Source organism: Nerophis lumbriciformis, linkage group LG10 (assembly GCF_033978685.3).
Source record: "Nerophis lumbriciformis linkage group LG10, RoL_Nlum_v2.1, whole genome shotgun sequence".
Classification (NCBI taxonomy): domain Eukaryota; kingdom Metazoa; phylum Chordata; class Actinopteri; order Syngnathiformes; family Syngnathidae; genus Nerophis; species Nerophis lumbriciformis.
The window spans coordinates 18,314,252-18,340,133 of record NC_084557.2 but is presented as its reverse complement, the minus strand read 5'-3'; the positions used below and the strand labels follow the sequence as shown (position 1 = coordinate 18,340,133).

General features: G+C 38.1%; 1 protein-coding gene across 11 annotated transcripts in view; it reads left to right on the top strand.

Annotated features, from left to right (window-relative positions):
* The window catches only part of LOC133612586 (UPF0606 protein KIAA1549), a 44,352-nt gene extending 21,818 nt beyond the window's left edge, over nucleotides 1–22,534 (top strand). For 2 of the 11 annotated variants that reach the window (XM_061970131.1, XM_061970132.1), the window contains exons 7-24: nucleotides 65–254; nucleotides 341–400; nucleotides 535–680; nucleotides 4,695–4,872; nucleotides 6,412–6,596; nucleotides 8,122–8,277; nucleotides 8,584–8,805; nucleotides 9,482–9,705; nucleotides 10,809–10,945; nucleotides 13,618–13,632; nucleotides 13,893–14,098; nucleotides 14,188–14,408; nucleotides 14,477–14,618; nucleotides 14,789–15,112; nucleotides 18,143–18,195; nucleotides 19,048–19,196; nucleotides 19,629–19,780; nucleotides 21,440–22,534. In XM_061970131.1, the coding sequence (XP_061826115.1) occupies nucleotides 65–254; nucleotides 341–400; nucleotides 535–680; nucleotides 4,695–4,872; nucleotides 6,412–6,596; nucleotides 8,122–8,277; nucleotides 8,584–8,805; nucleotides 9,482–9,705; nucleotides 10,809–10,945; nucleotides 13,618–13,632; nucleotides 13,893–14,098; nucleotides 14,188–14,408; nucleotides 14,477–14,618; nucleotides 14,789–15,112; nucleotides 18,143–18,195; nucleotides 19,048–19,196; nucleotides 19,629–19,780; nucleotides 21,440–21,634 (2,955 nt within the window). In that variant the 3' untranslated portion in view covers nucleotides 21,635–22,534. Of the gene's footprint in view, nucleotides 1–64; nucleotides 255–340; nucleotides 401–534; nucleotides 681–4,694; nucleotides 4,873–6,411; nucleotides 6,597–8,121; nucleotides 8,278–8,583; nucleotides 8,806–9,481; nucleotides 9,706–10,808; nucleotides 10,946–13,617; nucleotides 13,633–13,892; nucleotides 14,099–14,187; nucleotides 14,409–14,476; nucleotides 14,619–14,788; nucleotides 15,113–18,142; nucleotides 18,196–19,047; nucleotides 19,197–19,628; nucleotides 19,781–21,439 lie in introns of those variants that run through there. The other 9 variants (XM_061970134.1, XM_061970135.1, XM_061970139.1 and 6 more) reach the window with 9 other exon arrangements.
* The last annotated feature ends 3,348 nt before the right edge of the window (nucleotides 22,535–25,882 follow it).

Genomic DNA, 25,882 nt, shown 5'->3' with positions numbered 1-25,882 from the left:
GTATGACTATGTTGTTCTTTTGTTGCCTGATTTCATAAATGAAGATTATCTAATTTTGCTGCAGATTAAAAATATTTCAATGACTGTTCTTAAAAATCAACAACGACTGGGAAGGTCTCCGGTGGACATCACCTTCACTGTACACAACTCAAGAGGTTATCTAATGGGGTCAGAGGTCAGCAATGCTCTTATGAAGCTCACCAAAGTGGAATTCAGCTATTACATGGGCTACCCTGTCTTCCAGATTGCTGAGCGTGAGTCGTTTATTAAACTGTCCATCACTTTTCACTTTCTTTGTATGGCGTCTTTAACAGTGCCATAATTTGTTTACCTTCAAAAGCTTTCCATTATCCAAAGTTGAACACAAGCCAGTTCCTTCGCTCCTCCTGGGTGAGAACAGGTATGAAGGTTTGAGTTAATTTAATCATGATCCTTCTAAACATCTAATCAAGTACAGCAATGTTTGTGTAAATAGATGTGTATATACTGTACATAAAAATAGGTGTAATTTTGTTGTGCTGTTTATTGATATAGTTTTCTTGGGAGTGCTGGACAGTGAAGTGGGACAGAGGACTTTCCAAGCCAACATTGAGCGCAGAGTGGCCATGTTACTTGCGGAGGCCATGGGATTAGTCAGACGTGTCAAGAGAGCCACCAGTGTCGGCAACAGCAGCGTTCAGGTACACCGTGTATATACTGTATTGTCACATGCCATTGACCTTGCCATGTTTTGTCCGCCAACTGTCCTACTTTCAATATTGACTCTCTTCTAAATTTGTCAAAAATGACATTATGATGATTATATATAATTTAATGCGCAACTGGAACAATGCGTTAAATTGTAAATAGATAACTGGGTCATTCAAACACATCCTTCAGTGTACCATTTGCTATCCACTATTGCGTGATGCAAGTTCTAACTACCGTGCTCCTGAGTCAGTACTGAGGGCCCATTATTTGAGCTTTGCAGTGGTGTTTGGGTACCCACTGAAAGCTTTACTGCTTTGCTAATCAGGATCTTGCTTTTGTGGAGTAGTCCTGCACCTGCTCATCAGTGTCACACTGATGCACACATGGCAACAGCATCCCATTCAGGCCAGAGGCAGGCCATTCAAAGACTGCACCCTTATGAAGTGCTGTTCCTTCCTGTAGCCATATTTCTAGATGGTTCCTGTGACCTGTAAAGCTGCAAAAAAATAATGAATTATTCATTGTTTTTCTCGGTCTGCTTGAATCATGCATTTGATATGATGAAGAGTTTCTCTGTTTTGAGAGGAGATAATAATGGAGCAGACAGTGTTGCCTCAAAGATTTAGAAGAAGAATTTAAAGTGGAAAACTGACTGAAAGTGATAAATATCATCCTGGCTGAGAAACAACTTAACTGTCTTGACCTTTCTGTCTCCTTGTTGATGCTGTGTCATGAAAACACAAAGCACTTCAGGAGCAAATTAGTGGTAAGCACACAGTGCTCACCTCTTTGCATGATTACATCTCTAATTTTAGTGCTGCATTTTTATTCCTTTTGAAATGGTGGTTTTGCAGTCATAAATATGGATTTATTTTGTACAAAGAAAGTATTATGTGCTTGTTTATCTACCTTATCCAATGGCATACTGCCACAGATGAAGTCTTGTTTTGGATTTCCTTTTTTAAGACATTTATATTTTCTAATTTTAAGACAATAGGGTGATTTCGACTTAAGGAGTATGTCTTTACTTGCTTCCTTTTACCCAGTGCCTCACCTATATGCGCAGATCATGTGCTGTGCATAGCATTTTGTGTGAAGAACATTTGAAATGTCAGTTAATGAATGAGAGGAGTTAATATGAAATGTTATCGCAAATTTATTCCTAGAAACTTCCGGCGCAGTCACTGACAAGAATATAGTGGTACATTTCCTCAGTCATTCTTACTGCTTCCTGTGGCGCCAAATGTTAGTGCTGCTCTTATAAGGCAATTGTACTGGGTTCGCTTCCTAGTCAGAGTTGTGTCAGTGAAATTATGTAATTTGCTATTTTGCACTGAAAAAATAAAATATGAAACTATTTCTTTCCCATGAGTTAGTTTTAGTACAAATCATGCATTGTTCTGCTGCCACTAACGTCTCTTTGCTCTAGCTTAGCAGACAGATAACAGGTTGTCAATTAAGATTCTCGTTGAGGGCCCTTTTAAGAGGTTTTTACTTCAAACACTGTAAAACTTGACTTACAGACAAAAATTATGTTAATATGACTTACAAGAGATATGAAATAACTTAGCAATGATATTCCAACATAAGATAAATGCATCAAAACAAATGTGCTAGCTCAATGCAAATCTACATTGAATTTGTTATCCATCTATTTTCTACCGCTTGTCCCTTTATAAATGGATAACATTTTATAGGGCGTTTTCAACACCACCAAGCCGGACAATCAAATATACAACTAAAATACACGTTAAAATCAAACAGTTGATGTGCAATAAGTACAATACTTACAGGGCTCAACAAAGAACAAGACTGGCACATTTAGCTAATGGCAGTATACAACTCTCTGACTATGGCAACACCCTTAGGACAAACTCAGTATTTGCAAATGAGACTTGTTTACTTGCAAGTAAACAAAATACTGTATAATAACTCGGCAACACGTGCATCAAATTAAATTCAAATTTGATTAAAAAAGTATAAAAACAATTTCACATACATAAAATAGTATGAATTTGTTAATGTGGCGGCAGCAATTTGAGGGTTCCTGGTTACAGCTGTAGCTGTAACCAGGACGCCTACCGCCCGAATGCAGCTGATATAGGCTCCAGCAACCCCGAAAGGGACAAGCAGTAAAAAATGGATGGATGGATGGGTTATAGCCGTTTGCTCCCAGTGCCACTGACACTGGTGTAATGACTGTTTGGTGGCGGTCGCGCAAATTGGCAGCCATGTTTCTGTCAGTCTATCCCAGGGCAGCTTTGGATAGAAATGCAGTTTAACATTATAAATGTGGTTTCCTTATAGGTGCACTGCAGGACTGTTTTTAAAATGCCCATAAAAAGTAGTACATGTCTCCTGCATGTTAGAAAACAGCATAATACCGCAGGATGATAAGATTAATATGTGCAGTAAATGAGTGTTTCTGTGATGATGCACTGTAAAGTACACAGAAAATCTTTAAGGCGATCTGAAACACTTTCAATTGCACACGCAGTCATAGTAAATCGCACGCAACATGACCACTTATAGTACACACTATTTTAAAGATCACACATGTTGTTTACCGTGTGGTATTTGGATCTTAGTAAATAAGGCCCTTAGTGTGTTAGACCTATTGTAACCCGCCTCGTCCAACCCTTGCTTTCATTCCACACGGAACTCTAACCTAGGTTTTCCAAATGAAACTGCACTGCGTCCATGAATGTTCTCATTCATTCAGGTCATTGTAATCTCAGGGCATTCAATTGATCACAACTGGACTGTTTGGTTGGTGTTAGAAGACTTTTCGCCCCTCATCCGAGTAGGCTTCATCAGTTCATGCGCATAGACTTGGATTGGTCTGATCTCGTATAGCGGCTGTTGTCAAAACCCGTAATATGAGGTATCGGCACCGCCTACTCGGATGAGAAGCGAAACGTCTTCTAAGACAAACCAAACAATCCAGTTGGGATCGATTGAATGCCCTGAGAAAACTGCACTATGCATTGAGCTAAAAGCAGCGCTAAAGGGTGTCAACTGTGATGTGCAGCGCAAACTCTTAATGTGTTTAGAAGGGAGGGTTTACCAATGAACACTGGCACAGACGCACTGGTTCTCCTCCATTATATTATGATTGAAAGGCGAAAAAATCTATGCACATCCAGCCTCTTTTAAAGTACTATATAGAAAGTTAATGGACAACAGAATGTCGTAAGGGGATTAATACAGTAAAAAAAAACACCTATATACAACAAGGGCAATGCAATTTGAATCACACTTCTTTCCTCCCAAGAGTCTTCACTGATTTATTTTATTCTCAGCTATGACTTTCTAACAACTGACTACCTTGGGGCAACCAGAGAGATAAAAAAATTGTTGCCTTAATGGGAAAAAGAAAACCATTTTGTATGATGAAAAAAAAATGCAATTTTGACAAATGGAAGTATATGCATTTCAATATTTGTACCTGCCTTGTTCCAAGAGAATTACATGGCTATGGTTTATATTCACTGAATATCATTGTACGCTGATGTTTTGAAACATCATAAGCACATATAGTAAGCACATGGGGGCGATTTTTTTTCCAGTTTCTCAAATGTAATCTGTTAGACAGCAAGGCATTTGTTGTTGCATTGAGGTTAAAATGACTAAACAGTCTCATGTGATTTAAAAAAACAAAAACAAAACAAAAACAAAAACATAATAATGGTAAGTGTTAGGACTACAAGCCTTGGTTCCTGAACAGTACTAACATTCATTGAGTGATCTACTGCCAATTTCCAACATCTGGACTTGTTTGTAAGTCTTTTATGCATATCATCTGAGTCATATGTTCTCTTTTCCTGTCTTTTAACATAATAATGATAATATATGCCTAATGCTTTTTACAGTTTTGATAGCTTTTTGTGTTATGCCATAGATGTGACTGAGTGAGTGGGGTTTACCCTACTTTCATTGCATTGTTAGCTGGTAGCCCTCCAGACAAGTGACTACATGCAACTCTTGATTGTTTTAACTCCCAGGTTGTGAGCATGAACCGGATGGCGGGCATGGACCATCCCTTGGAGGTCGTGTATTTTGTGGAGGGCCCTGATGGTCAGAGGGTCCCTGCTGTTGAAATGGCCGATATACTTAATAGCCTGGATGTCCAAAAGGCAGCCATTATCTTGGGATATCGTGTTCAAGGCATTTTAGCACAACGTGAGTACCTTGGGTACAACATTTAATTGACAGAGTAATAGGTTTGTGCTTGTTCGTGTCTCTAAAATGGCAGTTTGTGTTGTTTTTGTTTCTGAGTTTTAAAAGACAGTTCTAGAAGTTCACCCAGCCACCAATTTTCTCTGAATTCAACCAAAGTAGTCTTAATTGTTTGTACTGGTTTGTGCAGTTGAAATTATCGATCGTGCAGTTTTTGTTTTTTAGATATAATCTTTTTTTGAGATAATCTTTAATATCTCAAAAAATAAATACAGCATAATAAATCATTTCAACCACACAAACATAACACAAACAGTTGAGCCTATTTTTTGTTGAATGTGGGAAAAATGTAGGGGCTTGAAAAACTTTGACTTTTAAATCTTCAATAAGAGCACAAACAACCATTCGGGGCTTGTTATTTGGTTTGGTTTTCTGTCTTTGTTTTTACATTCAAGTTGCACTAAACAGCAGGGGTCTTAAACTCAATTTATCTTGGGGCTGCTGGAGGTAGAGTCTTGGTGAGGATGGGCCGCACAAAGTATCCACTTTAGAATCATGTTTTAACCATGTGACTTGATTTTATTAACAATAAAAGCTAGTCACATTTTTATTTTACATTTAATTTTACAGTTATTATGACTTAAGACCTACCATAGTTCAGGGTCAATATAGCTAATATATATTTTGAAACTGAATTCCCCAGGAGATGATGGTCAGACACACTTCAGCTTGCTTACAGCAAATTGCCCTTCGTGTTGCCCAATGTGTGTTTGTTGTGCTGTAATTTATGTATCTGCATTATTCGTTAGTGTACTTTCCAGTTATTTTTAGTATATTATATCATATTTTCAATCTACCCCTATTAACCTATGCTATGTATAACCTACAGTACTCTATTTACATCCTATTCTATGTAAATTGTTGTGTACTGTACATACTAATGTTCTTGTGGTAGTCATTGGGCTAAATCTGGGATCTCGGGTACTAAATGTTGTGCTGTCTCATATGTGCTGGTGTGACAAAAAAGTTCCTTTTAATCCTTGCATTTCAACTGCACAACCCAGCACAAACCTAGCACCAACAATTGAGACTATTCCAACAAACTTTTGCGTGGGTTGGTGGGCTAACGTCACGCGGGTTCTAGTTAGTTGTGCGATTTACCTTTTACAAAAGTCAGAAGAAGATATTTTAACAAACTGTTTTTCTAATTGTTTACAAACCACATCTAAGAAATAAGGCCACCAAACTTTTCTTTTCTACCTTCATTTGACCCCTTTCATGTTAGCGGTAATGTTCACATATCAACAGTGCGTCTCTGAAGAAAGGACAAAAACCTAATAATAGCCCTAAAGGAAGGTCTGTCCTCGTGCTGCCTCCTTTTTCTTAAATGAACTTTCCCAGGGGATGAAACGAGTGAATTTAAAATAGCGAAGGTCTGTTTGCTTGTATTACAGCTTTGAGGCAGAAGGACAACTTTCCCAAGAGACTTTGAAATAAGTATGAAGTATTGAAATTATTGTGTGTGTCTCTGCCACACTTAAGCTGTAGAGAAGATGTCATCCTTACCTTCTGACACTGAGAACCCCAACGTGTGGATCATCATCGGAGTGGTGATTCCTCTCCTGGTGGTCATTATCATCATTTCCATCCTCTACTGGAAACTGTGTCGAACAGACAAGCTGGAGTTCCAGCCAGATGCCATGGCGTCCATCCAGCAGAGACAGAAGGTAAATACCACAGAGCTGTGCGGTTTTACTCGTCTAATTAATATCAATGCACACTCATTATCAAATTAGCTCATTAGAGTAGCTGTTACTCCTATAATGAATGATTTGTATAACACAGCATATATGTTTTCTAGGCTAGGGTTTTGTGGCCCTAAACAAGATATTTAATATTTTGATATTTAATATTTCCAGTGTAACACGTTAGGGCTTCAAAGTTGGCAGCTTTGTAAAGTTTAATATGTGGGTGTTATTTCATGTCTAGAGGGTTTTGTTAATGTTAACAACTGCATTCAGAAAAGTGTTCTATGCTCTAGTTATGAAAATATTACATTTATAATTAATAATTCATACTTCAGAAAAATGTATAGCGCAGCCAGGTCCAGAACAAATTAACGGCAATAACACAAGGGTTTACTGTATTACACTTGACGACCAGAAGTGGATTCGGCTATGGGAGCCTGAGTGAGAGACAACCAACAAAATGCAGTTCAAGTATGTCTATAATTAGATCTTAAGAAATAGTGTAACGTTAATCTTTTACAAGTAATGCAAAGATTTGTAAATAATTATGTATGAACATTAAAATGTTCAGTAGCCCTGTGTTTATATTCCGTATAATGTCCAAAGTTCATTTGAAAGTGTAAAAAAAATAGGTTGATCGATACAATTGGAAAGAAAAGTGTTCGATATCTCCTCCTGCAATGAACCCAATTCAAAACTGCTATGCTAATTTGTCATCAACTGAAAATGTAAACAAAACACTGTAAATTGGCAAAAACTTTAAAACAACAAATGTTCTTTATACATGATGTCTTTGGGGAAAAGGTTCAGTCACAATATAAAGTTGAATAGTACAGTTGTTTTAGAAACATGGCCGTAAGGCTCAATGACAGCATTCACAGCAAGAGTAAATTAGTAATTATCTCAATGGGCTTTTTGAATGTACACTACTGTGATGCTGCCAAATCCAACTAAAACTATAACAAAGACATGTTGACTCACCGCTGATTAAAAGTTTAGCATAAACAAAGTATACAGTATGACCATGAGGTCATTCAGTCTATCATAGTAGAACAAGCAAACACCTGCAGAATCCGACGACCACGTTGATGATCAGCTACTAAAGTGACCGCTCGACATAATCATGTGAAGGTCGTTGTGCCCTTAAACAACCGCATAGAGTGTAATTGCCAGGGGCTGGCCCTGTCTATTATTTTAGTAATGCTTCAAACAGACACCACAGTTGAGCATGAATCATGGAATATAACCGAAGAGTATTGTTTCTCTGCTGCTCATGGTCAGGCAAATCCCTACATCATTAAAGGCTACTTAGATGTATTTTGGGACTTCCTGTCTTACTAGACAACGTTTCATGCATCTGGCTTTGATCCCTCTCTTACCAGTAAATGCTCTGCCTTTGAACCGAGCTCATGAACCCATATTGATGTAATTTGTTTAATGTACAATGGAAACTAATCTAACATCATCATGTGTCACATAACACCACTCACCCCTCTGCTCGCAGTCTGCTACCTCACAGTCCCCCGTTCACATGGCACTACCTCAGCATGAGAGGGGTGTACAGTTTAGTGAAGAAGAGGAGGAGGAATTTGAGGAGGTGGAAGAGGACTATGAAGATGAAGAAGAAGAAAATGAAGAAGAAAATGTTAAAATGGGAAAGGTACAGAGTAGTGTTTGGCAGAGGATTTAGATGATTGCTCTTGTTTCTGTAGTGTTGTTTATATCCTCCTGAGAACCAGAGTCCTCTGCAGTGGACATTTGGAATTTGCATAACAATACTATTTTTTCAGAAATGTGTAACTGACAAAAAAACAACAACAAAAAATGACCACTGCAGAGAAAGATGGTTCTCAGGAAAACCGGGATAGAATTTGGAAACTTTGTTTCTTATTGAAAAGAAGATTTAGTTGAGCTAATTAGTTCAGCTAGAAAAGAATCTCTGGTGTCGAACATTGCTTCTGCTCAGGGACCATTCGCTCTTTCTCAGAGCAAAAACAGCACACCCAGTGAGGAGGAGGAGGACGGAGAAGAGGAGGAGGAGGAGGAGGAAAAAGAAAACACGAAGAGGACTAACGGGAGAGCATTCAAACCAGGACAAGAATACAAAGCAGCACTCAGGAAATCAAAAGAGATGAAGAAAGAAGAGAGAATTAAAGTGTTTCCTAAAGGGAGGCGGGTCCAGGAGGAGGTACAGGCATTAATATCTAGAAATGGTGTTTGTGGCTTCAGTGGACATTAGGACCATGCTCTGTCATATCACATCAGTGTGTCATATACGTAGTTCTGTGGTAGCAATGTACAGTCTCTATGTAGTGAAGATTAGTTTATTTATGTCCTTCTGTGTTTGTTGTGGCTCAAAATAGTAATTTATGTCTGCCAGATTATTGTTTCAATAGACTCCCACGTCACCTCATTCAGCTTTAGTGTTGATCGAAATAAAATGGGTCTACTATTTTAGCTTCAAAGACTGTCATTGTTTGTATGCAACAGCACATTGCAAACAACACACACACACACACACACACTCTCTCTCTCTTTGGGCCAGTTGTTGCATACTGTTAAGCATCACACTGGGTTGAGAGAAACATTGTGATCAATATATCGGTGTACACAATTCACAAAATATATGTGAACATGTCATTAGTGTCAAGTGAAAGCGCATCGGGTTTTTTTGTACTTCACCTGATAAGAGACCAAGTCAAAAACATTTCCCCATCACTCTCGGCCATCCCTCTTTTTCATACCCATTTCTTTCCCCACCCTGTGTTTGGATCCACGCCATACCAAAACTATAGACCAACTGTTGAGTATGATTCATCTCTTTCTTATTAAATGTCTCTCTTTGTTCTATCTCTAAAACACAGTTGCAGGCTCCCAGTGTGAAAGGCTTTGACTTTGCCAAGCTGCATCTTGGCCAGCCTAACAAAGATGACGTCACGGTGGTGCAGGAATCAATCTCAGTGGGGCCTCTGCCCATGTCAGATAAAGAAGGCCCCAGTCCATCCCAGAATGGGGAGGGCCCAGCTCCCATATCTAAAAACTCTGCCTCCTCTACAAAGACATCCCGCAGCAGTCGAAGACGAGAGAGGTCAGTGATCCTGGAAGTGCAAGGCAGTGTTGTTTTATCTTTTGACATAGATAAAATAGTGTAAATGTTCACAGTCAAAACTTGATTTCTGTTAGTATTCAGTTCCACAAAGTGAGGTGAAAACTAATTTGTAGGCAAACAAAACCTTTTTTTTTTTAATCTACTTAATCTGTACCAGACTCCCAAAAATATTAATATAAAACACATTTTAAAATACATACAAATGAGGAATAAAATAGATTTAAATTTCACTTTTACAATTATTAAGACTCTTGTTGGCAAAGACAAGAAAAGCGCAGAGAGGAAAGAAGAGATCCATGTACAGTAGATGCCACCTGTGTACTTTGCTACTTTCAATAGTGTTTCTTACCATCTTTATCAAAGTGCACTCAAAACTATTTTGCCCCATGGTGGCCTTTTTTGCAGTCATACTCAATGCAAAAAAACAAAGACTGAGGGACTGATCTACTAATATCCAAAAAACGTGCTAAATAGCGTGTGCAACTATTTGCGTGTACTATTAGTGGGCATGTTGCGGGTGATCAACTAAGACTGCTTGTAATAATAATTGATAACAAGTGCTAACGTTGGTGAAGACCGCCCTCTTTAAGTGAGGTTTTTGCGTACAATACCGGCTGTCAAAATAGAGACACACATATGGCATCATATGTGTCTAACCTGTGGCATTGGTATTGAGTTCACTATGTCCTGTTTAGACCTCAAGCCAATGATACTAATACAGTGTTGTTAAAGCCGAGCCAGACACAAAGCTTTGACAGATTTTGTGATCAATAATTTGTACACAAGACTCTGAGGGCAATTTCTTTGCTCTGTCAAGGATTTTTTCTTTACCTCTCCATTTTATTTTATTTTAATTACGGCCCAATAAACCAGTGGGGAATGGATGTAGCCAGGATGACTTCATCAATGGTTTTAAATATCCTCTCAATACGCTTAGAACTACATTATTATATCCTGAAAACCCCCTTTTGCCCCTTTCAGAAAAGCTTTGACCTTTCAAGAAAGTGATATTTTTGATTATGCATGGTATTCCTGCACGCAGGTCCATCTATTTTTAATGTGTCTGTATGTGTTGTGGCTAGGATCTCGCCGTCAGACGGCGATTCCATGGTCAGTGACCGCTCCAGTGGAAGAGAGTCAACTGAGGAGAACCTCAGAGGCCAGGCCACGCCCAGCGACAGCAAGCAGACTCGTAAGGTCCCCATCAATGTTTTAAATGGCAAGTGGTCCTGGCAACACTCGCACGACTTCTCAACACACAGATAAAAAGGCGGGGGAGGGGCACACAAAGACTGAAACAAATATATTAAACCTTTATTAATGCAATGACAACTGTACACAAAATAATACATACTATATATTATTATGATTTATGCTGTAAATGACAGCTGTATCAATAATACTGTATAACTGCAGTTGGAGTTGTAAGTATAATATTCTGTATTCTCTAGATAATTTACAGCTTAATCACACTTTCCGTTTCGAATAATCGTGATCCATCTCAGTAAATTACTTACCTACATTATTTTGATTAACTTTAAAAACACCAACATTTTGACACAAATGTTGTTTTATTGTCAGAATTTCATCCAGCATAATTTATTTATATCTTTGTCAGAATTATCTTAGCTGGAGTAGGACCCCAACGCAGAGGAAAAAAGAAATATGAATAATAACAAAAAGCACATTCAAAACGAGTGAGGGAAAATTACTAATGATGCATACATAAGGTGTGATGAAACAGAAATCGCACACAAAATGTGTGGACAGGTAACAGTTGACACTTTACTGCAATGTGAGGGCTGAGGCACAGTAAACGAGAAGCGTGAGTGGAGCCAAAGCAGAAGAGATGAACACTCTTGATGAGTGAATCATCAGAAATCTACTGACGCCGAGTGAAGGGACTACAGAGCTTAAGTAATCTGGAGGAAACGAGAATCAGGTGTGCGCGCAGGTCGCCTTGCCCTGTGACCCATAAACCAGGCACTGCAACAAAAAGAAGACAAGCGGCAGCAGCACTGCCAGAAGATGACAGTATTACTTGAATGCCGACATTTATTTGTTCTAAACTGAAAACAGTTTTATTTAAATTTGAAGTGAAATTTGCCAGTGAGCACACCAGTTGGAGTCTCCTCACCTATCTTTGTGCTTTTGTACGCATTGGCCTGATCACTGTATTGAAACTTGCTTTGCCTTTCAAAATAAATTAATCTTAGTTTGTACAAGATTAATGCGAAAATGTTTTGTGATTGAATAAAAGCGTGAACTGTGACAGCCCTAATATATATACAGTGTACTGCAATGACCCATAGGACATAGTACAGACATCATGTCACATCGAAAATCCTGCCTCATTGCTGCAAAATCCTACTGTATGCTTCCCCATAAATCTAAACTTGTGACACTACATTAAAATCACAAGTTTCAATGTTAAGAAAAACACATTTAAAGTGTGTGTATGTATGTATGTAAGTATGTATGTATGTGTGTATGTGTGTGTGTATATATATATATATATATATATATATATATATATATATATATATATATATATATATATATATATATATATAAAATTTTAGTTTCCAGATTGCAGCTCTTTCTACTTAGACCAGTGGTTCTTAACCGGGGTTCGATCGAACCCTAGGGGTTCGGTGAGTCGGGCTCAGGGGTTCGGCGAAGGTCAAAACACACCCGACTCATCGTGTAAATAAAAACTTCTCCCTATCGGCGTATTACAGATACGGCAACAGTAGAAGTCACACTGATTTGCAGGTGTGTAATTTGTTGTGAGTTTATGCACTGTGTTGGTTTTGTTCTTTGAACAAGGTGATGTTCATGCACGGTTCATTTTGTGCACCAGTAAAAAAACATGGTAGCACTTTAGTATGGGGAACATATTCACCATTAATTAGTTGCTAATTAACATGCAAATTAGTAACATATTGGCTCTTAACTAATCATTATTAAGTACTTATTAATGCCTTATTCGGCATGGCCTTATTATAACCCTAACCCTCTAACCCTGGCCCTAACCCTCTAACCCTAACCAAATAACTCTAAATTGTTTGATTGATTGATTGATTGAAACTTTTATTAGTAGCTAGTACAGTACATATTTCGTACAATTGACCACTAAATGGTAACACCCGAATAAGTTTTTCAACTTGTTTAAGTCGGGGTCCACGTTAATCAATTCATGGTAGTTATTAGTAGTAGTTAGTAATTAAGTCTTTGTTACTTAGAATATGTTCCCCTAGTGTCCAAAAAACTCCAAATTAAGTCTTTGTTACTTAGAATATGTTCCCCATACTAAAGTGTTACCAAAAACATATAACTTTGTCTTGAATTTGCGCATATGAAACTGGTGGGGTTCGGTACCTCCAACAAGGTTAAGAACCACTGACTTAGACTGTGGAGAAAGGCTGTACGATTACATGATTGTAGGGAGAACTAGAAAACAACATGAAAGAAACAGTGGACAGAAATTGTATATGTGTGCTTTGTTTCTAAAATAAGTTTAGAAAGTAATGTAAAGACATCAAAAAGCGGAAGTTGCTCTGACAACATGTCAATGGATTGAAGGTTGCAGTGCCACTCAGAGACGTTGTGGAGCCAGAAGTTGTCAAGCACACGAGTCTGTCTGACTCACCCACAGTGGAATGAACTGTATTTTTTTACTGATAATTTTTTGCCTGGAACTAGAGTATACTGTGTATGTCAGAGTTACCACACTGTTCAGTCAGCCTTTTTAAGTCCAAACAAGGATCTGAAGTTATGTCTATATGCCTTCCTTTTTTTTTTATCATAGTGACAACATTTAAATAACTCAGGTTTAGCGTGCTGTGATAATTTCCAATAAAACTGTGTTTCTTTTCTGTTGCGGTGCAGGCAAAAATAAAATTGGTAAGAGTCTTTTTTCCGTTTCTGTCTAAGTAGACCTACGGCCTGGTCTCCAATTGGTGTCCTCCAATTTGTTTTTCTGTTAACCTTTGTCTTGGCTTGTTCCCACCACTCATCATTGTCTGAAATGTTAATATTAAAATATGAATGTTTTGTCGTGACCTTAACCCAGTAATTGTCCGTTCTGTATAGATTTCGGTCAACATAGTTTTTTATTTTTATAGACTCATTAGGTATTAATGTGATCTCTATGTCTGCCTTAGGTCCTCCTCCTATGAATGGTCTCAGTGAGCAGTTGTCATCAACTTCCATTTTCGAACATGTTGATAGAATGTCCCGGGCCTCAGACATAAGCCGAAGACTCCCTAACAAAGTGCAGCTTATTGCAATGCAGCCCATGTCAGTCCCACCCTTGCACAGCAACACTGCAGCTGCCAAATTGCCTGATCTTAACCAAATGAACAAGGAGGTTTGCCCTTCTCAGTACATGTCAAAAATCTTTCATATTTGCAGCACGGTAAAATGTCATCCAGTCAAATGTGTGTGTTTTCCCATCAGGTTCAAGTAGCTCTGAGGCAGAAATCGGAGATTGAGCACCATCGAAACAAGATCCGCCTCCGTGCCAAGAGGAAGGGACACTATGACTTCCCTGCAATGGATGATGTAGATCGTGGCCTTGGGGATGCCAAAGACCAGGATCACATCTACCATAAAGCACAAATGCAAATGGATAAGATCATGGACCACAATGCACAGAATTTCACAGAGCCCCAAAAAAGGTCTTTTTTTTTTTCGTCTCCACTTGCCGATTCTTTATCATATTAATTTACGTAATTTTGTTCCCTAGTGCTCGCAGGGTTCGATCTCCCAAACAGCAGATGAAGGAGCAGTCAAAAGGAAAGATCCATGCCGACAAAGATCACCTCATCTCAGAAGACACTGATCCTGTTTATAGGAAGTATCCTGGAGTCAACAATGTGGCCTTTGTGGTTAGTGCAACAAAATTATCTTTAAAAGTCATCAAAACGTACTGTGTAGAATAGCATAACTTTACTTTGGAGTCCAAAGTCAGTCCAAATTAAACTGAAGTGCTTGGCTGCCTCATAATGGGAACACGCACCTACCACACAATGTGGTGGGTCTCTTGTATTCATTTCAGTCGGACCTTGACCAAGCCACAGGTTTAACTCACAGAAGCCCATCTCCCACCGATGACGTCTTCCTTGGTTTCTCCTCCTCACCTCCTGGGCATGCCCCTCCTCCACCCCCCTATATGGCTCCACAGCCCTCCATCGAAGAGGCAAGGCAGCAGATGCGTTCGTTGCTGGATGACGCCTTTGCCCTTGTGTCACCCACCTCTCAGGGCAGTTCAGCCGGGGTCACCCTTCCAGGGGTCAATGTCAACCCTTCAGACACCAGCCCTCCAGACCATGGCCCCAGATCTTGGGGCCCCTCCTATCAAGGACTTGGCTCTTACACTGGTGTAAGTAGTATGTCAGAATATCATCATAAAGATGCTTTTAGAGTATATCCTGGTTCTTTTGTTGAACAGTCAAAGGTCAGATCAACTGGAAGATTTAACTAAATTGAATAAAAATGGTCACATGTAAAAGTAACAGCATTGCTCAAAGTTTATTTCGGGAATGAGAATGTGGAGCTAAACATTCCTGTCTTTGACGCATAAAATCCTAATCTGTAAATAGGAGGCCTGCGAGATCTTCGTTTTTGCAATAATAGTCAACATGAATATATGAGACAAAACAAAATCAAAAGACCATCTTGCAGGAGTCATTGCAGTAGCAAGGGAAGGATAGAACACATGTCTAAGACGTCAAAGTGACCACTCTTGAATGTTTTATCAAGTGGATTTAAATCAAATAAAATGTAGAGCAAAAGGGTATATATTCTAGAATATTCTAACAATGCACAGTGTTTCTTTATGTTGAATTAATCATAGTTTAGTATTTAACCTTGTAGGGACATTTGTATTATCTTCAAAGCCAAAGAGGACATAAAAGTTCTTACATTTTTGAGGGGCGTAAAAAAAATGGTATTACATTTATTTCTTAATTGTGCTCAAATTTCTCAAAGAACTCCAGTCTTTAACAAAAATATCCAAAAAGTTTTTTGTTTTATTTTACTATTTAAAAAAAAAAAAAAAATCTTTTTTTTTTTTCAGATAATGTCTCAGGTTTAAAATGAGTAAAACAACTCATGTTATGCAATTGTGTGCTAATTAACAACTTTTAATCAAAAACCCTTCAAAATATGTTTAATATTTTTGTTTAGGGCTGATGCTGATTGAGAGATTTGAGGGAAAAAAAAGAAATAATGAATCCAAAATGTTTTTATGCCCTTGGAAAAATGGGTATTGTCTAATTACCACCCATGTATCGTACATTTGTGAAAGTTTTGGACATTGAAATTTTCTAATTTAACATGGAAAAAAACATGTATCATAAAATGATGGCCAAAACACAGCAAACATATACTGAAGGACAAAAAAAACAGTCTTTGTCCCCTGAGGGTTAAAGTACTTTACACAGGAGGTCTGTAAAGTATATGCTATACGTTCCCTTTCCTTGTTTTCTCAAGTTCCTTTCCCAGCACAAAGGCTATAGCTCTTGCCCTTTTTAAAAAAAACTTCTAATACTCGACATTAATTTGTCCTGCTTAACTTAACAGCTTTTATCAAAATCATTAAAAACAACTATCAAACCTTACTCTTTTTATATAAATATTTAACTTCTAATATCTTTTACCGACCAAGTTTACACACAAGCACATGGGATTTTATCAATGACCAGTGTCTTTTCTTTCATAACATTTAACAGCAAACTGAAACAGCCGGATGTGACATGACTCAGCAAAATGCAGTATACTTCTTGGCCACAAAAGAAAAGTCACCATCTGGATTTAACAAAGCAAATAGAGTTGGGATTACTGTAGTTTTTCAGGTTTAGATTCAGCAAAGGATGAGGTTAGATGACTATTTAAATATACAGCTCTGAATGGCCATCTTATCTGTCAATGGATTTTGGCATATTTAGTAGAGTGTGAGACATTATATTCACACATAGATTGGCCATCACAGAGTCCAGATCTGAACCACAATGACAAATATTATGGATGTGCTAAAGAAGACTGGTCTGAATCTGTTATCAACATCTTGGTGAAAATGAATGCAAAAATCACAGAAGCTTGTGAAAACAATGCCCTAATCAAATCTAAAAGTGGTCCAATAACATTACAGTGTGTGATCCCTTTTTTTGGCTCGGCCAAATTAAATCCACCAATGATTATTATTTTTAACTATTAGTACGACTCATATATGTCCATGTATGCTTCAAATACCTTTACTTGTAAATTGCAGCAACGTTCATTCTAAGTAAAGGTCATCATGAAAAAAACTACCGGTACTTACCGTATGTTGTTGTTAAAATATCGAATTGTCACAGCTTCTATTCTGCAATTGATTTTTTCAACTCACATTTTCAATAAGGTGTACTTGGTAAATAAATATCTCAGTAGTTCCTTAATATACAAACATAATTGGTTCTGTGGTGCAGCTCTTCACTCAAAACACTTCAATCAACTTCTACAACATCTCCCACCAAAACATTATTTAAAATCATTTTAATTGGTGCTCGGCTCCCCCAAGACAGCACAATTTTAATGCCTTTTAAAAAGAAAAACACATTTTTAAATTAGAAATGTTGTATAAAAACAATACAATAGAATGTACTATAACAACTACATGAGGTAATGTAATAATAATGTACAGCATTTACCTTGGGGAGTGGACTTTTACTATCTCCTTCCAACTGCTTCAACCTTAAACACACCACCACCAGCTGTTTGTTATTTTCATGGATAAATGTTCGCCGTATACATATCTTTACATTCTTGGCTGGTGTTGAACTCATTCTGCTTCAGTATGGTCCAGACTCGCAGTTATATGTCAAACTTTTTTGCCAAGTCGACTACAACCTGTCATGTTTTTGATTAGTTCTTTATTTAATTCAATGAATATCATCCGCTTTTTCTTCTCAGCACTGTCCTTCACACTCACTTTCTACGTTCCCACGGCCGAAAAACAAAGTTATGTCCATTTCTAGCATAAGCTAAAGCTAGCGAGCAAGACCAAATGTTTTGGGCGGATATTATGTGGTTCACTGACATTTACTATGCCAACTTGTAACTCAAATGTTTGCTTGCATCTTAAAACAACACTTAGCCGAGAGACAGCTCTTATCTCAAAACATTCTTAATTTGGGTACTCTTAAGTTGAGGTACCGCTGTACTGTCTTTGAAACCAAATGGTCAAAGATATTAGATTCTCTGAAGGGCAAATGGTGCTCTGAGGGTATTTGTCTATGCTAATCAGCAGCAGCTGGCACACAGGTGCAAACCATGAATTGAAGATAGAATTCTGCAAAAACATTTCATCAGAACACATTATGAAACTTATTAGTCCTCTCGTTGATTACATTTTTGTCTGTGTTCCCCTCAGAGATTCAGTGACCTGAGCGTATCCCCCCCTCTGCTCCAAGGCCCCATGCCAAGGTAATGAACACAAAACAAATATTTGGACACAAATCAAGTGCATTTTATTCCCTTTTGTCTGGACCAAAACCTCTGTTATTGATCTGTGCTACATAATGTCAACCACTTTGTCTTCTTTTCCTCGCCGTCCAGTTAGCTGGACCGCTGAATAATTTAGGAGGAGCCATCTTTATTTTATTGGTTTAATGGAACAGATCCAGCAATATCCCCAAAAACGCTGCTGAGGCACTCAAGCACATGAGCGCATAAGATATAATTAATTCACAAGCATGATTTTTAGAGTCTTTTCCTACAAAGTAGAGCAGGTCAACAAATCCACTTGATTTAAATAGGTTAACATTGAAGTATCTTTAATACAGCAGAGAGAAATCACAGCAAAAGTTCTGATGTCCTTAGAGTAGGGGAGTCCGGATCCGGATATCGGTCCGATACTGGCGAAAAGCAGGTATCGTATGATATCGGCTTGCGTGTACAATCGCTGATATAAGCTCCGATACAAGCAGTGTTGCAGTATGTTTACTTGTGCAAAGCTGTACAGGCACTCAGTATCTAAATGTCCTCCAATAAGCACACATGGTTTGTCTTTTCTTGTATTTGAGTCAAGTTATTTACAATAGATAGTAGGCTATAGGCTCTTACAGCAGGAGCTAGCAACTACACATCAGCTAAGCACACAATAGCACACAAGTTAGACATAATGGCCTTAATTGAACAATATTGTAGTTTAAAACATGACATGTGGTATTGTATACAAGTATTAAGTATTTATAGTTGTATATTACTTCTAGATACAAAGTCTCCAAGGCAAAAGGGTATGATGTTAGACGTGATGTTTTGTGCGTTGCATTTCAGGCAGGATCATGGACTGAGTTACCTCCCCCCTGGAGAGGCAACAAGGCCCGGGGAGCAGGTCCAGATCGCCAGCCATTACTCCAGCAGAGGACTCTATGCTGATGAGTCACCCACATCAGCGAGACCACGACCAGTAGGGGGCACTACAGGTACAGAGTCAAACCACTGTTAACGCTGCCGAGGTTTACTTTTACTGCTACATTGGCGTCATTCAGCACCGTGTTTACAGTATGTATTGACAAAGAAAAATGGGAAATGCTACCGTCTGTTTATGCTTATGCTCCACAATTTCTACTACTTTCTGGATTTGAGCTACTGCCCTACACTTTAACACTTACTCCCAATGGGTCAGACACCTTGAGCCCATAAGTCAACCTAAAAGAGCTGAGTGTCTCTTGAATTATTAAAAGGGCCCAAGTGAGGCTGTGACTTACACTGATGCTATCAGGCTTTTACTGTAAGGAGTAGTCTCTATAGACAACAGTCACTAAATTAGATTGGTTACTGTAAACTCATGTAATGCATTGGTGTGTGTGTGTTTGTGTGTGTGTGTGTGTGTGGGGGGATGTGTGTGCAACTAGGCTCCCAGCTTCATCATCTTACACAGGTGGGCTTGACAAGCCGAATGAATGGTTATCCAGCAGGGGTCAGAGGTCATCCTGGACAGAATGGTGGCATGAGCTGGAGCAACTACCGAGATGACAGTTACTGCAGAACAGTACCAGATAACGCAGTGAGTGCCGACACCGAAATAACTTTATTTTTGGTCTTTCTATCAAAGTACGGTCTTACCTCCGTGTTTCTATGCCCTACTTCGGTTTTCGATAAAGGTTTGCCTTGGTTATTGTACGGTCAAACGATCACACAACAAACTAGTCAGTTTGTGCATATATCATTCCACTCCAGTGGCCAAACAAGACTGCCAACACATTTGTAACTCAGTTTTACCGTTTTATAAATACTCTGCATGAGTCCAACTGTGTTGCTAATGTATCTAAATTCTAAAACTTTCCCTGTTAGCCTGCTCTCAACTCAACACCCGGAGTAATTCCGCCCAGTTAAGAGAAGTTGGCTTCCTGCAGTTCTTTGCTAACTAACAAAACTCTGCTTTTTTTACAACTGCAAAATAAGCCACCTTGGTGAGGGAAAAGAAAATTGAACTAAAATAAGAGCGCTGACAGGAAGTGATTCTAAAACACAGACACAGAGGAAAACCCAAACAAAACCAAACTGTCAGTAACAAGCCTGACACAGACATACTGTATGTATTAATTGTCCTTAAAGTACCAGTAGAGTGGAACAACAAGTTGACTTTATATGCTTGATTGTGTTTTATTGTATCCATTAGAACATATCCAATTGTATTTACAATCCGCAAAGTGTGTGAGAATACCGTCTAAACATCACAAAATGCCACAAATTCAGTCAGCTATTTTGAATTGTCCGCTCCGAACATCTTGGGTAATTTCCATAGATTGACGTCACTGGAATAACACACAAGCTTATTAGAAAGTATCCACTAACAATCAAGTCTGGATGCTCTTATTTTAATGAATTACTGTGTTGTTGCCAAGAAACGCATTAACAGAAACATAAATAAAGTTTGTGTTTTTCAATGTTTTATCATTGTTATCTGAGTGGTTTTACTTCATCAGACCTTTTCTAACATTACACACTACAAAATAATAAAAGTATGTACGATGATTTGTGCTGATTGGAGTAATACCGGTTTCTGCCAATACTCAAGACTCAAATATCGGTATCATTGGGAGTGAAAAAGTTGGGACACCCTTAAAACCCAGTAATAAAAAAAGGTGGGCAAGATCAACACAGCTTTTGAACACAAAGACGTAACATGATTGAATTAGTAATAACTTGTGGCAAAGTACACAGGTAGCGTACACTCATCGCCATCTTCGCCAAAAATAAAATATTCAGTAAAGGTTTAAGTACCAACATCACTCATAATTGTAGCAAATTTCTATATTAGTGGTCACTATATGAAGTAAAAAATATATATATTTTGTGATTGCTGTAGACAAAGTTTATAACATTACTTGTCTCTGTGGGGGAAATGTTTGTGGGTGCCACAGACAGGTGACCGTTAACACAGGTATGACTGTAGTTAGCTTGTGGAGTAACTGATTCCATGGAACTTTATAGAAGGATGGCAAACATCATCACATTTTGTTGCCAATCTTTGTTCAAATGTGCATTAAGAAATTTACTTTAACTTGCCGCAATTGCTATCTGCACGCATTGGGCCAGGTGGACCAGTAGGGGAAAAAAAGCAAGCAATACTGTCATCTACAGGATAAGAGTGGATATGTTTAAGATGTATGCATGTTTTAGATTGTGCCTAAGGTTGTGTGTTTGTCCTTCCATTTTCCAGATGCCCAGGAGTGTCCTCAGGGAGCCCTCAGCTCCTCCTGCTCACCTGGACACTGGTGTGGATTACCTCTCAGCCCCGCCCCCATTGGCCATGACCCCTCCCACCCAGTCCTCGGCCTCCTTGATTAAGGCCATCCGGGAGGAACTGTTGCGCCTCTCACAGAAGCAGGGCTCTTTGTCCAGCTACCACAGCTGAGGTAACTGGAACTGTGCGTGCAAAATGTGCCCATGCTTCCCATGGAAGTGTACAGCAGAGAGAAAGTCCTGCTCAACATCACACAGGTTAGTTTATTCATGTTTCTGACTGCACTTTTGGAGATTATTCGTGACCCCGCAGTGGTTTGATAATGCAGCCACCTCCTGTATATCGCTATGAGACAGTGTTACACGAAGAACAGCATGAAGAAGCTGGACCTACAGTTTGTTTTTTAAAGTGTCATGGTTCTCATGCACACGTTTTTTTGTTGCCGTCAAGTTCCACTTCATGTGTTCTGCCATGATGAGCCATGCTTTGCCTTGACACTGTGAAGGAGGTCACCTGACCCACAGTAAGGTCATAGTTCAAGCAGGCAGGAAGTGTGTACTACACAGACTACATTACGCTACCTACGTCTTAGATTAGTCAGAACTCTTACTTCTGGACCTTTTATGGACTTTTTGCATACAAGTCCTGTTTTGTACTTTATTGTGAAACAATGTTTAGGCATCAATAGCGACACAAATGCCTTGAAACCCTCCTTTTTCAAAAGGTAGATCATGGAGAAGGTAAGTACTTGGCCATGATGGGTACTGTATGTACCAAGCTGTGTTTTGCTGCACTGTATGCAGACTACTTAGCGCTCAGGTTTGGATGAGTTTGAAGAAAAAAAAAAGGCAGGTTTGATTGGTCGTGTGAAATAATACATCGACCTGTAATGTGTTTACTAAATCACCATCACTGTTTTCATGCAGTATTTAAAATTTGCCTTTTTTTAACACAGGGTACTGTATTTATGAATCAGTCGTGTTTATGTGCTTTTTAGAATGTTTTTTTTTTATTACCATGCCTTGTGTTATTATGTACACCATAAAAGTCATTAAACTGATTGGAATACTGTACCGGCTTCCTTTCCTGAACATGAAGTCACATTTTATTTCAAGCATATAGGTTTTACAAAATAACAAAATAGGTTTTAGAACTATTGCTGTGCATCCTTTAGGGGATGACATTTAAATGTTGTATTGTGATTACAAATGCTTATTTTTAACGCATGACCTTTGGGACTCACTTGAACAGATTAGACTCTTCTGAGGTGCATCATACCCAATGATGACAAGAAGAACACATTTGCATTCATCTCCTAATGATGTGAACCTTGTAATTTATTTCACTTTGTTTAAACTGTTAAGTATCAATGCAGGGATTTAATTTAGTATATATTTAACAATATGTATACATTTTATTATATACAATTCTATCAAGTGTTTTAACTTATTTATACATGTATATTATAAACTGTATTCAATTTCTTAATATATATAATTTGTTAATACATCTCTAAATTGTATATTAAATTTGAGTATTTAAATATATGTATTAAATAATGTTATGATACATGTTATATTAAATTCAATTCATTGTTTTAATATATGTATACATATATTTAGAAATAAATATATTAATTTTATTATATTAAATTGATTTATTATATTTATTATATTTACAAATGTATATTTAAATATGTATAATACATTGTATATCAAGTTTAAATTAAAAAAATATATATTTAAATATGTTTATAATTCATTAATATATTTATGAATGTCATTACATTACACAAATCGTTTAATATTTATAGATTTGTTTATTATAAATTGTATAGTATAACATTTGTAATATAATTTAGCAATATTTTCATGATTTTTTTCCTATAATTTAAATAGGTTCTTACGGTTGGATTTATAATAAATTGTCCATTAGATGTAATTATTGTTCTAACATTATAAATATGTAATTATAATTTATAGATATATTTAAACACTTATTTAAATTAATTATAATACACTTTAGAAATCTATTTAATTTTTTTACATTTATAATGTGATTTATGATCATGTGTATTACATTCAATTCATGGTTTTAATATATTTATAAATATACATTTATAGTTTATAAATATATTTATAAATTGTATTAAATCAAAAAATGTTTCTAAGATTTTTTGCTTACATTATTTATCTTGTTTAATTTATCTTAGTCTTCAGTTAGAACCACATCTCAGTGGGATGAAGTTCAGGTCACTCACTAAATATGATGTTGATGATGCATGTTTAATTCTAACAGTGGAATTAATGCAAAGTTTTTGATACGACTCTTGAACTGGTGAGCGTGTGTTTATAATTATAAGGCCAAACAGTATGATGTCATTAGCTTGCCAGTTATTGTAATTACCACCAATTTTCACAGTGGGGCAGCAAATCCTAAGAAAAAATGTTTCCCTTTTTTGCTGATGACATTTCACAATTCACAAGGACACTCCAGTTTAACATTGTCAAGCTCGTTTGACTATAGTTAGGCCCATGCTATGCTAGGAAAAGTGCCTATAAATCATGAACAATTATTTAATCTTCATAAAAAAATGTCTGCATGTATTTAGCTCCTTCTCATCCTATCAGACGCTTCTTCCATCAAATCCCATTAGAGGATCCAAATCCACTAAGTGATGCAGCTAAACACTCTGCAAATCTCCTGAACGGCCTCTACAGGAGAGCACTTTGTTTGAAGACAATGTGTCTTCATGACATTCTGCGTTTCAGGTGGAATGTCCTATTTATGTTTTTATTTTGTATGCCATTACAATGCATTCCTTGTCTGTTCCTATGTCCTTTTCTAAGATGTTTAACCCCGACCTGTCTCCTTTTGGCACTGTCAGACCGTGTGGGGATTACAGCGCAGTGTATGTACAAACAATGTCATCGACAAGTCTTTTGATTTACAGATCTCTAAATTCCTCACATTCTTCCCAAGATTTAACATGTACTTGTGCTAGTAGATGCAGGAGTGTTTTTGGGTCTCGAACCCAATCCCCCTTGGATCTCTGCGTAATCCTGTCTGTGGTCTCCCGTCCCATCTTGGAGTGTAGAACAACAAGGTTACACCTAGGAGTTAATCTGGATCAGGACGGTCATTACTGCCTGGGTGGCCGGCCAAGAAGGGGGCGTGGAGGACCAGGAGGGTTGTGGTTGTCCACTGAGGGGAGGGAGGAGTTAAATAGTGGCTTCTAGAGCCACTGACCTTGGAGGAGGAAGCTGAGGGAGGCAGGAATTTGCATGGTGACAAGAGTTCCAGCACTGCAGCTCTTACTTTTGTCCAAAGAGAGACAAGCATCCCAGCACTCATCACTGTGAGTAGTCATTCATTATGTGTTTGTTTCTGTAATAATAGGAGAATTCGGGAATTTATGAATCCAATAGGGATGGTGTCTCTAACCTAACCTTGTGTTATTCCTTGCCATGGTTTACTGCTTACTGACTTGTATTTTTCATTATGTTGTTGTTTTGAGCAGAGAAGCACTTTCTGTGCTCGGCTACATTTAGTGCTGATGAATCAAACAAGCCACTGCAGCATCCTCAGCAGTAAGCAGCTGAAGGCTGTCACATGCTAATGTTAAAGAAAAAGTCCTCGGTAAAAACACACTCCATGTATTGCTACGCCCCTATTTCCCAACACCCTTTACTGTATGTTTGCCATTCCTTCTCGTATGCATCACCCACCAGAAAACATAAGAAGTACATTAGTAAATCAGTTTCAATGCATCCCATTTTCCCTATGATTTGCTTTTCGACAAAAATTATCAGCACAAGTTTGCCCTGGTTTTCGTATAATGTCGCGGTTGCTACTTTGTATTAGAAATGGCAACAGCAGAGAATGCCATGTGCATGCACGAGACCGTCTGCCCCACCATAGGCTTGAGAAAAAGAAGGAACTTATTGATTACAGTGTCGGACTACAATGGCGGATTCGCGCAAAGCTCTTCGGGTAAATCTCGACCACATATGGAGATATCTGCAGATGTCACCATTTGGAAAAACGTTACAATTTGGGCAAATTCCAAACGGCCTGTTTGGAGGAAGTATAAAGGAAGGCAAGATTGTTTAATAAATATCTGTCAAGTTCAGCTTTCACTGAAGTAGGACCCTAACGCAGAGAAAAAAAACGACAAAAAAAGAGCACTCAAAAACGACTACAGAAAAACAACCAAGGATGCACACAAAAGGTGGGGAGAAACGGAAAACCAGACAAAAGGTGTGGACAGGAAACCGTTAACACTACACAGCAGCGCCAGTGCAAAGCCTCAGGAGCGAGAAGCATGAGTGGAGCTAGAGAAGAGGAGATGAACACGACTGGAAGGCTGAAGTATCAGGAATCTACTTGCGCCGAATGAACAGAATGGAGAGCTTAAAG